The 14,954-nt window shown below is 39.0% G+C and overlaps 1 protein-coding gene across 4 annotated transcripts in view; it reads right to left on the bottom strand.

The window, feature by feature from the left end:
- LOC108431394 (zinc finger protein 385C-like) overlaps nt 1-14,954 on the bottom strand; it is a 146,282-nt gene that overhangs the window by 72,256 nt on the left and 59,072 nt on the right. Inside the window, exon 1 of one of the 4 annotated variants that reach the window (XM_017704499.2) lies at nt 3,873-4,090. The exons of the other annotated variants lie outside the window; for them this stretch is intronic. Within the exon in view, the coding sequence (XP_017559988.1) occupies nt 3,873-3,882 (10 nt within the window). The 5' untranslated portion in view covers nt 3,883-4,090. Of the gene's footprint in view, nt 1-3,872; nt 4,091-14,954 lie in introns of those variants that run through there. 4 annotated transcript variants of the gene reach the window in all.

Consider the following 14,954-nt stretch of genomic DNA (forward strand, 5'->3'; position numbering starts at 1 on the left):
CATATCATCTTTTGTAGATGGTAATAAACAAATATGCATTTTAATGAGTATTTTGGAGAAGTCCAAGGTTGAAAAGCCATCAGGTCATTCACTGTGAATCATCCTGAAACTCTAACATTGTAACGTTGTCTGAGACCATTTTGTTATGATTTAGTCATATAGTTTGCCTAATGGTAATAAGGAGGTTTTATCCTTTTACTTGTAGCTACATTGTCTTCATAGCTCCAGTGCAAACCTAAAGGAGACCTAAACCTAACTTTAGACAACAAACATGTCTTGGTAGATCGAATACATTGTGGGATAAAGTGGGAAACTGGAAACATTAGATTTTTCTCTTTCTCTAATGCTTTATCTAATGCTTTTTTCTCTAAATGCTTTTTCTCTAAACACTCTAACTGCTGGCATCCTCACAGATACAGGAAAAGGTTGATTTCTAAAAGTAGTGGATTGAAACTGTTCTTCTGGAATTGAGTTTTATCATAGCCATTACACAAAATAAGCACCCAGAGCACCTCCTGTCTAGGCCATTACTTCTGAAGCAGTCCGCTTTATTTTCAAGACAGCGGACAGAAAGGAACGGCCGGTCTTTTGGAGTTAGCCCGAACCTAACATGGACACCGAAGTGCATTTTTTCCTCTCGTGCCTGATTCGGTCAGCTGCATCATAGGGGACCAAAGTGGCCTTGTGGTCTTGCATGTGCAACAAATGGCATCTTATTCTAATTTCCTGTTCCGTCTCAAATGGTGCAGACATTATACTCAGGCCACAGTAAGGTGCCAGAACGTTAGTGCTGCTCCATTTAACTGCAACAGAAAATCGAACAAAAGGCTGGCAAATAACAAACCTCAGTCTTCTTAAAAATTAAGATGTGAAATAACACTTAGCACTGTTTTGCCAGGCCTGCAGTGATAGTACTTGAAAACAATTTGGACAAAGGTTTATCTATATATTGCTCTGTTTTGTTTTTATTACTTAATAAATAAAAATAAAAATATTTCAGATTTATTCTGCTTGCAAAAACAGTGAACAGTGAACCAAAAAATAGGTTTACTTAAGCATGTATTATGGTTTTATTTGAAAAAAATATACACCGTGATCTAAACCAAAACTGTCAGCAATTTCAATTATACTGTGATATAAATGTTTGACCACACCATCCACTACTAATACGTAATATATATTTTATAGGACAAACAATGGTACGGAACCCACCTGTTCCCCAAGACAAAATATGAGCCCTTTACAAAGGCCTTGAGTGAATGATATTCATTCTTCTTTCAGTATTTCTAATATTAGTGGAAATGCCACCATGCTGAAACACAATGTTGACAGAGGTGCCTCGCCTACATGTCAGCACAACCTTAAAACAGCAGCACAGGCATGAGGGGAAAAAACAGCGCTAGTGTGGGACTAGACACCTACACGGCTACGGTCCATACACACACTCCAGCTGGGGCTAATCTCCTGTCTCAAGCAGAACGAAAGAGCAAGACAGAGAGAGAGAGAGAGAGTTATCAGAGACATAAATGAAGTGGTTCTGCTTAATCCCCTCCTGAAACATTTCCCTGTAATTTAAAATTAAACCGTGAATGTTTACCATACTGGAAACATAGACCAAACTGAATGTAGACCAAACTAGACAGTATGTCCAACGATTGTAGACACCTACTCACGTTTCTTCTGAAATGAAGGGCATTGCGGCTGCAGCAACTCCTACTGGGCAAGTTTTATACTAAACATTGCTGTGAGGGTCTGACTGCATTTAGCCACAAGAGCATTAGTGAGGTCAGGTACTAACATTGAATGATCAGCTCTGGATCACAAACTCCAATTATCATCCTAAAGGTATTGGATGGTGTTCCATCACTCACTGGTTCTCCGCAGATGCTGGCAGGTTTTATCCCCTTTTAGAGGATAACTGGCACTGGGCATGGAGACCATAGACTCATGTGCGGGCGCTCCAGAGCATCCCATTCTATTGGCAATGCTTTTCTCTGGAGACTATACAAGCTGTGGCACAATTTCACGCCTGTGCACTTTGAAGTAGCTGAGTTTACTACACAGAAGGGGTGTCTGGGTTCGTTTTGACATTCAGTGTGGTTTGATTCAAAATGACCAAACAATATGAAAAAATAAAAAATGCAAAGGGTGAAAGTAAACTAAACAGTGAATGTACCCTAAAACAGAAAATGCAGACCAATGAACTGAAGAGACCAAACTGTAAACTGTATGCAGAACAGAACGTAGAACAAACAGTAGATAAAACAGAGTCAGTCCAGACCAGACTGCCTACACTATAACATAAATGTAAACATAACGTATACACCTAGTGGCCACTTCATTAAAACCACCTTCTTGTTTCTACACTCACTGTCTACTTTATCAGCTCCACTTACCATATACGAGTACTTTGTAGTTCTACACAGGGGGCTAACAGGGTATGCAGAGAAACTGATGGACTTTGTAAGTGTATCCGTTTCTCTGCATACCCTGTTAGCCCCCTTTCACCCTGTTTTTCAATGTTCAGGACCCCCGCAGGACCACCACAGAGCAGGTATTATTTGAGTGGTGGATCACTCTCAACACAGCAGTGACACTTATGTGTCGGTGATGTGTTAATGTGTGTTGTGCTGGTACGTGTGGATCAGACACAGCAGTGCTGCTGGAGTATTTAAACACCTCAGTGTCACTGCTCGACTGAGAACAGTTCACCCACCAAAAATATCCAGACACCAGTGACCTGTGACCACCGATGAAGGACTAGAGGATGAGTATTCACAGATGAGCTATCATCTCTGACCTTAAATGTACAAGGTGGACCACCAAGGCAGGAGTGTCTAATCGAGTGGACAGTGAGCGGACACAGGACCAGAATTTCTCACATTTTAAATCACTTTTAAATCATAAAAATGGACAATTTTATACTATTTTATGTCGGTCAGTCCTATCTGTACCCAAACGGTGTGCAACTGCATCATACCGAGCAGCTAAACGCCTTCAGCTTAAAGGGGCATTGCAGTGATTCACTGATTATCCAGTTCTTGAGATGTAAACGGCCATTCAAAGGGGTTTGATGTGAAATGGTTCGTTTGTAGATAAACAGATATTTTTTACAGTGGTGGTGATAGGAACCTGGGTTCAATGTAGGGAACCCGGGTTCACTCACCTTCAATGTAGGTGATAGGAACCCGGGTTCAATCAAAAATGCCTATGATTTTTTACTACCCAAAACCAGCAGTGAACCTACATGTGTCTTTTCTATGTAATGTTGACAATGGAAAAATGCTCAATAAATCTGAACAAAGTTTTATTTTGTCTACTATTTTGCCCTGCAACACCCTGCATGTATTCCTCCACCACGAGCAGATTAAAATAAACTGATTACACTAAAGCCTGAGGCCAAAACCTTACCATAAACCTACCATAAAACAACGTGTCAGACATCAGACAGCACATATCGAACCATTTCACATTATAAACTCCCTGTGAAGCTTTCAGAGGTGGACGTCTGGTTCCTATCACCACCACTGTGAACAGTCCTGACTCTAAGCTTCTCTAGAACGGAGCGTTTCACACCAGTCCACTCGGAAGGACTGTTTACGGGTTAACCATTTAACTGCGCCGAAATTTTTAAAAAACTGGTGGAAGTCCCCTTTACCCTCTCAGTCAGTCCAACACCATGAAGAAGAAGAACTCTCCACGGCGAAACAACGCGACAAGGTCATGAAGGAAAATGAACAGAAAGAGACCATTCGAGAAAAGTCTGGTGAGATAACCCCATAACGTGGTCGCGAAACGCCGCGAGGACAAATCACATCTACACCGCTGTTTTTTTTTCGCTCGCAAAAAAAGCAGAAGAACGTCTGACTTACCTAAAATCATGGCTCCGGCTGAGTTTTGGCACCCGTGTGTTTGAATATGCCGAGTTTTCGTCCTGAATCTCAGCCGCTTAAACCTAAAGCGGCCAGCTTGAAGAGCAACGGTCGCGTCTCGCGCTGCCAGCAGAGCGCACGGGTTCCCGCGCGGAGAGACGACCGTTATGCTCAGTGCGCGCGCGCGTATGCAAATCAGTTAAAGCACCCAACACTGTGCATGAAATGTTTGTCTGTGTGTGTGTGTGTGTGTGTGTGTGTCTGTGTGTGTGTGGGGGGGGGGTTACATTCTTCGAGAGGCTAAAGTGTGTGTCAGAGGCTTCCGACGAGAATCGATTCGTGTTTGGTGTTTGATTCGTGAATCGCTTCGTCCAGCACACTTTAAACACTGGTTTCCTAGAGAATCGGTTTTTTGAACGACTCTTTAAGCGAGTCGGGCCAATTGATTCACCAGAGGAAACAGACTCCACAACGCCTTGCCTTAGGCTGATCGATAAGAGGATCCTTCTTTTTGAAATATCTTTTAAAACGTCGCGAGTAAAGTGGTTTAAAGAGGAAAAATTGCTGCCTGAAGTCTGACACGTTGTTTTATAATAATTTTGAGATAAAGTTTTGACTTTATGTATTTTTATGTATTTTCATCCATTTATTTTAATCCGCTCGTGGCGGAGGGATACATGCAGGGTGTTGTTAGGCAAAATAGTCCCCAAAGAAAACTTTTTTACAGATGAGTATTATGAGTATTTTACCATCATCAACATTATGTATAAAAACTCAGAAGACGTGTAGCTTCACCGCTGGTTTAAATGGCCATATTTGTGGTGTAGCCAACGTGACCCCTGGTTCCCATCACCACCACTGTAAAGAAATAATGGTTTCTATAATGAACCACTTCACACCAAATGACTCTAATTACATCTCAAGGACTGAATTATTAGAACATTTGAAAAACTGGAGGACTTCCCTTTTAAGAAACTTGTCCATTTTGCCAAGCTACCCCTTTTTCACACGGTATTGCTGTATGTATTCGATATCTGACCAAACTTTCTTACAATGCTCATGTATTTATGATCCACTGCCCTTCTGAACTCAAATAATGATTGCATTGCGTAAATGGAATCAACTTTCCTGTCTCTCTGGCTCACTGAAGGGTGAGGTCAGGACAAAGTGGCGTTTGCCCTTATGCTGTTAAATGGAAGAATCACTGACTCTAATGCTGCTCACATGGGCCACCAAGTGCACTGACAAAGTTTCTGTTTAAACTACCAAAACCTAAAAAATGTCACTTGAATGTCTGACATGCTTCAAATGTCCGTGTTTCAGTCAGCTGTAGCGTCAAACCCAGGCTGAATCCCAAACAGCTCTGTGCTCCCTAAACAGTGTGCTAGTCATGCAAGTTTAGAACTTCTAGCCTCTACAGCCAAATAATGCCTCATTTATAGAGCATAAATGTGGCTGAGTCCCAAACGACTATTTCTAAGCTGTAATTTGCACAGTTGTAGTGCAGAATACAGTATTTAAATTCCTATGTAGTGCACTATGTAGGGAGCCATTTAAGACTCAGCTCCAGCACAAGAAGAGGGGTGCCGCTAAATTGGATTGGTGCTAAATAAGAAAAATGCATATGCATATGTTCAATTGTTGTATACAACAAAAAGATAAAAAGTATAATGACTGCAATGTACAGCAATGGGCAACCGAACGTTCTCCTCACTCAGCAGTCCCTGATTCTTTGGCAACGATACCATGCTCTAAAGAAACTATATTTCTTGATGGAATAGTTGTTTATGTCGATTATTATTAATAATAAATTGTTTTCAGAACAATGTATTTTATAATACTGTTTATGTTGACTGCCAATTTATAAAAGCAATAAGCCACTTAAGGCTGTGCATTACTGCAATTTTATCACTGCACTGCATTATCGTGCATAAAAAAATGATAAGATAGCAGTAACACATGGCCTCTCGCCACTTAGTGCTTTAGCAATTTAGGACAAAACCTCATCCCAAAACAATGTTTCATCACACAATGTCTTTTTAACTCTTGCATGTAATAACTTGCTGTGAGGGAACTTTTAAAGGCATTAACCTCTTCAGACGTCTGGTTCCTATCACCACCACCCTCACAACAATTCTGAGTTTCACATCGAAATGACTTTGTTTATGTCTTAATGACTGAGTTATGCAGAAAGAAATGAGTTTGTATCACAAACAAACCCTTTGAAGTGTTATAGCTCTCATCTTGCAAAACCATTAAAGCGACCCATATTACAGAACACCAAAAAAAAACTTTTTTAAAATTCAGTTTGATGTAGTATGTGAACATATGATGCACACCTCTTTTCTGAATTCATTGGTTTTATGAGTTCCTAAAAAGCAACAGATCCGCGTATAAATTAGCCTACAGTTTAGCTCTGCCCATGAAGTTACAGGGGCGAGTTTCAGCCTGGGCTGCTTTTTGAACGGGGCAGCCAAAGGCTGTTCATTCTTTGAAGACAAAATAATAAAATATTTATTCTTCTCCACTTGTTGCATTGAGCTATGAATAAGAAAGATTTATTACATTAATGCTTATGTATATTAATTATGTATATATCAACTGTGACTTCTAGGGATTAAAGTGTGAGTCTAGCATGTCCTCTCTGAAACTGCCTTTCAGTTTGAGTGGTCGCTGGTTAGTTCTGCTAAGGTATCTATTTTACAACACACACACACACACACACACACACACACACACACACACACACACACACACACACACACACACCTTTGATGAAGTGCTTCAGCTCTCACTGTGTTTCAGGCCTGTGGATAGACAGTGGCATCTGGTATTTTAATTTTTTAATTTGCATGAGACCAATACAAAATCCATCAGGCAGCTGCCAAAAGAGAGGCAGGGCGAGAGAGATGGAGAGAGAAAGAGGCTAATAGCATCAAACAAATAGTATAATGAGAGAAGGCATCCGGCCAGAAAGAGAGAAACATGAACAGACGAGAGCTAATTATATGATTATATGTGCAAATAAACAACAAGGCTGTATGATATGGGCAAAAAGTCTACTAGATCCACTACACTCCCCACACCTCCTTGGATCTATACTCTTTATCCATTTTATCAGGTCCACTTACCATATATGAGCACTTTGTAGTTCTACAGTTACAGACTGTAGTCCATCTGTTTCTCTTTATACTTTACATATGCCCCCTTTCATCCTGTTATTCAGTGGTCCGCACCCCCCAGGACCACCAGAGAGCAGGTGTTATTTGTGGTGGATCATTCTCAGCACTGCAGTGACACTGGCGTGGTGGTGGTGTGCTATTGTGTGTTGTGCTGGTACGAGTGAATCAGACACAGCAGTGTCCACTCTATTAGACACTCCTGCCTTGTTGGTCCACCTCATGGGTGTAAAGTCAGAAGCGGTAACTCAGCTGTTTGTGTTGGTCATCCTCTCGTCCAGAGGTTCTCAAGCTTTTTCATCCCAAGGCCCACCTTTAACTATAAAGCCCACAGAAAAACTAAATCAACTTTTTTTTGTTAAATTGTGTTCTTTTATCTTAATAACTCACATTGAAAATCTGTGAATTGGGGCCTGAAAAAGATCAGATCATCCATTTCACTCTAATCACAGAAACCAAAACTTGCATTTATGATGAAAAACATAACATGTTAAAAAAACACATGTTTGATGTCAAAAAAGGGGGAAAAGAAAAAAGATAGATGTAAACGTGGGCTGTGATTGTGATTTAGAGTGATTTAGTCCATCACGATTTCAATGAAAATACTAGTGTGTTTCCCACAGGAGTAACTGTTTGGTGTGGAGTTTTGAGGGTTTTAGCTAAATAAACCTCACTCCACTCACGCTTTTGGATCAGCGTCGCTACAATCAACAATAATAATAAACCTTACCTGATATCTGCTTCTTTCTCATTAACAATAATAATAATAAACCTTACCTGATAGCTGCTTCTTTTTCATTAACTGTAATAATAAACCTTATTTTATCTCTGCTTCTTTGTCGTTAATTTATCAAGTTGAGTTTGAGCACTCAGCTCGCTGATGCTCAGCCAGAAATGAAAAGCAGACCTTCGCTATTGTTTTATGGCTCGTCTGTCATTTTTATCAGCTGCAGGAATGATATTAGAGCAGTAAGTCAGATGTTGAAACAGGCAGATTATACTGACTATACAGCACTGATGTGCTTATAGGAGAAGCGGAAAGCCGGCTCTACTGCTGAATTCCCTCGTAAACTGATCAAGGTTTGGTTGTAAGCAGATCAAGATCCACGGGTTTCAGCTGTTTGTTTCAGACCAGATCACAGAATATTAAATGTTATTCTTTGTTGTCTATTTCCTTTTCTGAGTGGGGCTTCTTGTCAGCTACACGTCTTTTCAGACTCATAACGTTGAGGTGTCTTCTCACAGTGGAAGGATGGACAGAAATTCTATATATTGTTTTAAATTATTAGTAAAGTGTTTATTTTTACATAAATGGCTGCAACTGTAACAACTGCAATTTCCCCCTGGGATCAATAAAGGTTTTGATTTGACACACATACACACTTTTCTTTGACTTTCTCCTTTGTACAAGGATTATATTCTATATATCTATATATATAGATATATCTAATCTCCTCGGAAATATCTCCAGAAAAACGAGTAACAGGTACTTATAGGTTGTTTTGACTGAAAATTAAATAAATAAAGGGTCGTCTCTGTACTGTATTTGCCGTAAAGCTTTTCCGTTGTGGCATGATGTGTCAGTACGGGGGTGGATGGAGTGTCCTCGACCATTGACTTGATACATTTGCTGCATAAAACAGTCACTCAACAAGTTCTATTATGAGCGCCATCCATACTCTAAAGCACCAGGAACCGTTATATCTGGTGTGTTCTCCTCTATTCTCCAGCATTAATGTGAAAGTGTCATTTCTGTTCTATATGAAACGCTGGGCGAACAATCAAAACATACAGCATCCACTTCAGAGTGAAATATGGAACATTACTGCTTTCCGTCACCTCAACCCTCGATTCCAGTTACACAGTAAGTATAAGTAATAGTAAAAAGTAGAAGTTCTCTGTTTATTTTTCTATGTGAGCTAAAGTACAAGAAGTGGTTATACTTCTGACAGAATGAAAATCAACTCGGATATTTAAAATGAATATTTCAAAATGAAATTTTTCTGTTATCACATTAACTAGGACCCTGTTTGTGAAATGTTATGACTCAGTGTTGAGCTGTTAGCAAGTAAGGGGTTAAAGGAGAGGGGTCGGAAGCCCCTGGTGTGAAAATTCACACCTCTCCACAAAGACGGACGTCTTGAGATAAAACAGACAAAACCGCAGCTCTCTTGATATCTAGGCCTGTCGCAATTATTACATAATTATCACAGTTTTTGAAAAGACCACAATTATTTAAGATGACTGCAATCATTTTCCACAGCGATAAGATTTCACTATCATATTCTGCTGCAACAAACAAAATGTAAATTGGGTGGGTTAGGTTGAGGGCAAACAAATCACTGCTATTGGAACAAAATATTGTATCTCAATTTTTGTCGTTTTTTAGGTTTTGACATAATTTGAAAATATCTGTTGTCCTTTACACTGAGTGTATAAGCCATGATGAATGGACCAAAAGAAATGACACAAAATTGCTTGGAAAAAAGTCTGGTTCCATTAACTTACATTAAAAGTAAAGTGTGTTTTTTCCTTCTCCTGTAAGCTTTATTTTAGATATATGAGGTTTTGTTCCGACAGCAGCGAAATGTAAATTAGATAAAGCAGTAAATGCATTCACTGGGACTACATGGGGCTTATGAAAACAAAAAAAAAGTTCTAACTTCTAACTTTGTGCTCTAACATGTTTAGAGGGCAGTGTTTAGAGTTTTACTTTATAGGATTGGTTCTTCATATGTGTTGATATTTCACAATTAATGGACTAATAAAAATGGCCCGAAATTGTGTGGAAAAAAGTCTCATTAGATAAACTTAAAAGCATGGAATTCAAAATGTATATTTTTTTTATTTTAGCAAAAATTTTACTAAAAATCTAACCCTATGTAACACCGGGGAGCGATGATGAGGCGGACGCACACGTTGAGAGAAGAGAGATTTATTAGGGGCAAATCCATTCTCAGGGTCAACACAGTCCAGGGTCAGACAGCCAACACGGATAGATGGAGGAACAGACATGGCAAAAAGGAAAACGGGCTAAACACCAAAACAAAAACTAGGACAAATAACAGAGGCCAGAAGAACAAACACCAAGCAATACCATACAAAGACCAAACAAAGACCAGCCAACTCACAGGGGAAAACACAGGGCTTAAATACAGGTTAACAAGACGTAGGTGAAAATTATAAAGGGCGGAGTTTAGAAACAAGGGGGCAGGACAGGGAAGAATCAAAATGAAGAAAGCACATGGACAAGACCAGAAAGTAAACACAAGCACATGGAAGACTGGGAGGGTCCAATCATGAGACCCTAAATCTGACCCTAAACTGTCAAAAGGAGTACTGTTTGGGTACATCATTCATTCATAAAGATACAAACAATGTAAAAGTTGTACTTTACAATAACAATTGTTTTAAGGTACAACTGTGTGCCTTAAAGATACATAAAGAAAAAGATACGAGTGCCTTTTTATAAGAGAACAATGACATGAAAATGCCAGGAGACTACACAGGAATTGGAGACAATACAACTTCAAAAGCATTATTGCAATTAAATATGTTTATGATCTTACTAAAGACATACCCTTGAAGGAACCACCCAATGACAGTTTTAGTACTTTTTGCAGGGACTATAACTCTAACCTCAATAATAAAAAAAGAAATAATTTTCAGTTTTAAAAAACACTCCTGTCATAAACAAGCACTGCACTGTTCAGTATGCAGGTTTACAGATGATGTACCTGTGACCTCAAAGCCGGTCAACGTTTCCTCCTCTTTTCCGCCTGGCTTCCTTTTTCTCTCAGAGCAAATTAACCTCATAATGATGCAATTCATCATCTCACTGACACACAAACACCTGTGTCTGTCTTATATTATTATTGTATTTAGAAGAAATATACATAAAAGTTAAGAGGTTTTGCAGTCTAAAGCCACTGTTGTGTCGGTGTATCTCTCTTACACTATGTCTTCCTCTGTTCTGTGGTGAGTTAGAATCTCCAACGCACACACTGAGTGGACAGCTCACTGACCCTGCCAGATGATGAGTGACAGTGAGAGTGGAGGCTGCAGTTGGTGAAAACTCCTACTGAATGGAGAAGTGACTGTGAAGAGGGCAGCCACACACACACACACACACACACACACACACACACATATATATTTACATATACACATACAGAGACACACCTACTGACCCAATTCATCATCAGTTCATCATTACTAAGCCCTCATTTAACCCCTTAATCTGTAAAGATAAGACTGTATGTCCTTATCTACAGCACCCAGTCTCATAAAAGTGGCTGAACAATGCATAGTAGTCATGGAATCACTTATAGCTGTTACTGAACCATTTATAGTAATTATTAACATATTTTACTTATAGTAACTTATATATGTGTGTGCGTACATTTTGCACAGTTTGTTCAATTTTATATTATACTACACCATGATATATTCTGATATTCCAAAATCAGTGTGCTTAATTATTGTGTTAATTAATTAACACACTTAATTATGACCAACTCCCTCACAATCATTATAATTGAGCCTTCCTTAAAGGCTCATCTTTAGAGGTCCTCCAACAGACAGCTGGATGGGTTAAACATATCATAAAGTCCTAGTGTGCATCTTAATCTGCTGTGAAGTGACCTTGGGCAGGCCAAAATCATCAAGTTACAGGCCTCGGAGCACAAATGCTTGGTGGAGCCCAACCTGGCTCCTTTTTTGAATGGTCAGTGATTTTGTTATATCACAGCAAGTTAAAGAAGGACTATGCAGCACCACAATAGCAGCAAACTAATCGCAGTGCACCTCACCTCTATGAGCACCTGCTTTTTTTCTTTGTAGCAAGATTGTCTACATATTAATGAGAACATGGCTTAACAAAAGCAACAAGCAGTACAGCATTTCCCTATAAAGCATGCATCCATTCTTGACAAGCAAAGCATTAACCCCAATGTAGATGACAAGCTAAAATTGGACTGAAATGTGCAGAAAGATGAAAACTTAAAAACCCAAACTGTCAAACAGCCTAGCTAAAGTATACTGCCACAGTGGACGTTGAACTGTCTATTTATTTCCATTTATATCTTACCTCTGATGATTCACATTAACTTTTTAACTTGGGTAGTTGGCATTTTATATTTGGCTTTGGAAATCTGTCAAAGTTTCAGATTTCACTTCAACAGATCCCTAAAGCACATTTTCTGAATACCCTGAGCTTCAAGGTATGTTCAAAACACTTTCAGGGGAACAGGAGTTCAAAGCTAAAAACCTGACAAGTTAAGCAAGGTAATGAAAGACAGTGTAATGGTTACTAAGCAGTGATTGGAGGTGAAAAATAAACTGATGTTTAGGAAAATCGTGGAGAGCATCAGCATTATCATCATTTGTAACACAAAATTATACCAAATCCTAACAGCAAGTTGCTGCTCAAATGTAGAATCGTGACGAGGACCTGCAGGATGTCTAAACCAGAAACGTCAACTGTGCATCAAAACGTAAACAAACCACAGACCAATCAAAAGAAAGCTGCTTTACTGACAGGCCTGCCCAGCTATTGTTTGGGGCATGTATTTAATAGAGTTTGTAACAGGTTACGTTTCATCTCCATATTTAACATCAGTAATCTAAAAAACACAGTATTATACCATCCTGGTGTTTGTTTGGCTGTTTCTCTCCAAATTGTTTACTGGAGTGGTCGTGGAGATCCCCGTCTTCTTTACTTCTCGTCCATTTTAAGGGGGAACTGCAGAGCAACACGATGCGTCAGAAACAGAAACAGGGCTCGCTAAGTATAATGGAAGCGCTGTCACTCGCGTAGCTTGCTGGTAAGACACGGTACTAGTCCTTTTATACCACTGCACTGTTTGTAAAGTTTCCACTGTGAGTCAAAACAGGTTCGATTTAAGTAAACTTAGATTTAAGTGGTCATAATTGCTCACATGGGCACCCTAGTGGGTTAGGCCCCTGTGTGCATACCATAAAACCCACTGGATGATCCGGGCCTGACCTTGGGTGTGCCCCATGGCTCAGTGAGTGCTGTTTGCACATTTACAAACTACTTAGTTTTTAGTATATCTAGTGCTAATCCTGTTTGTGGTTTTAAAGGAAAATTCCACTACCACCACTATCACCACTCCTACTACAAAAAATAGCATTTTATATGAAAGACAAAGGTGCAAAATACAGGGGGTCAGGGGGTCAGGGACCACCTATGTAACCTCTTGGACCCCCTAAAAAACTCAAAATCAAAATGGACCAGGGGGTCCATGAATATAAACTTATTATGAAGTTATACTATTCATGAGGGAAAAATAGATGTTTAGCTGTTTCACCTACAATCAGTGAGCTCCTGTCTTTGGTATTCTTAACTAACTAGAGCTGCAGCACTGGTCTGCCTCGAGCACTGGTCTGGCGCTGTAGCAAACTGGTTCACCCAGTTGTTCTTTATAGCCTAGTACCTGTAACTTTGATACCTCTGAAAAACTTAACAATATGCAGCAGCATATTTGTAAATCTGAAAACTTGCCCAACTTCCCAAGAGATTATTGGAAAGAATGAATTAATACTCATTTCTCAAACTGAAGACAAAAGAGATATGTATGCTCTCAGTGAATGTGTGGAATCACCAAACTAGCAAAGAGCATGTCCAAAAGAACGATTGTTAAACCAACCATTTTTTTTTTTGCCATTGAAGCTAGCATTAGTGCTGCTATGGTGAGCATGGGGCCCTCCAAATACCAGGGGGTATTTCACACACTGAGCCACCTAAAAGCAAGCAGTACAGCAGAATAAGAACTTTTTCAGTTCAAAAAGAATTTTTCCGGCAGAAAATTTTTTTAAATCCAGGTAGACAAAGTAAGAGTCTATTATATAAATATAAATGCATGGAATTTATGCTGGCTTTGTAGTCTTTGCTGTAGTTCCCAAGCAAAGAACAGTACTGAAAAGGCATAGTCCTCAGTAGAGATCTCAGAAAAATATTATAAAGAATACACCACAGCAGTTGTAAATCTTTTGTAATTCACTATGTTGTGTGAATCCCTATAGTCATGCAGTTTGTGGAAAGTGCTGCATTAAAATAAAAAAAATGCTTTTAGGCATTGTAGTAAAAGGACAATATTTCTCTATATTATTTTTAAATATATATTATTACTTATATTATATTTTCTCCTTTGAAGCAGCCTGATGTCCTATTAAACTGCTTTCATTTTTACACAGAGTTTATTACAGAGAATCAAAGGCCTTCTTACTGTTTCCCGCTTAGATATGCACACAATCACACACACAAAGATGTGTATATACTTGAGCTAATCACATTGACTGTCTATGAGCAATTAACTCTGGATTTCAGGGATGCTCCAATCAAAATTGGCCAATTGTCATTAGGAATCACTCATAGTGTATATATCTCTTTTTGCAATATGGATCGTTATCAAGGCAAACTTAATTTAGAGTTGATTTAAATTATACTATAATGTATGGACACCTGACAGATAAAGACACCTGATAGACAAATTTTAAAACGTTCCACCCACATTTCTAATGTTAAATCACAACGATTTGGCTTTATCCACCATGTTCTTCAGTCAAATTCAATGGATGCGATAAAGATTGATTGTTATTTATTGCATTGATTGTTATGGATATTTTGATTCAAATTCTTAAAGGTGCAGTGTGAATGATTTAGGAGGGGTTCTATGATAAGAAATGGAATATAGTATACAAAACCATATTTTCATTGGTGCTTGTAAGTAATCGCCTTTAATTACCGTTGTGCCTCCATTAGCTGAGAATGACTCCTTCATATCTACAAACGGGGCGGATCCTCTTTCAATAGAACAAACCAAAGACTGGCTCAAGAGAGAGCTTTTCACATTTTTATGCTGTGAATTTGGTGGAGAAA

The sequence above is a fragment of the Pygocentrus nattereri genome, chromosome 13, assembly GCF_015220715.1.
Source record: "Pygocentrus nattereri isolate fPygNat1 chromosome 13, fPygNat1.pri, whole genome shotgun sequence".
NCBI classification, from domain to species: domain Eukaryota; kingdom Metazoa; phylum Chordata; class Actinopteri; order Characiformes; family Serrasalmidae; genus Pygocentrus; species Pygocentrus nattereri.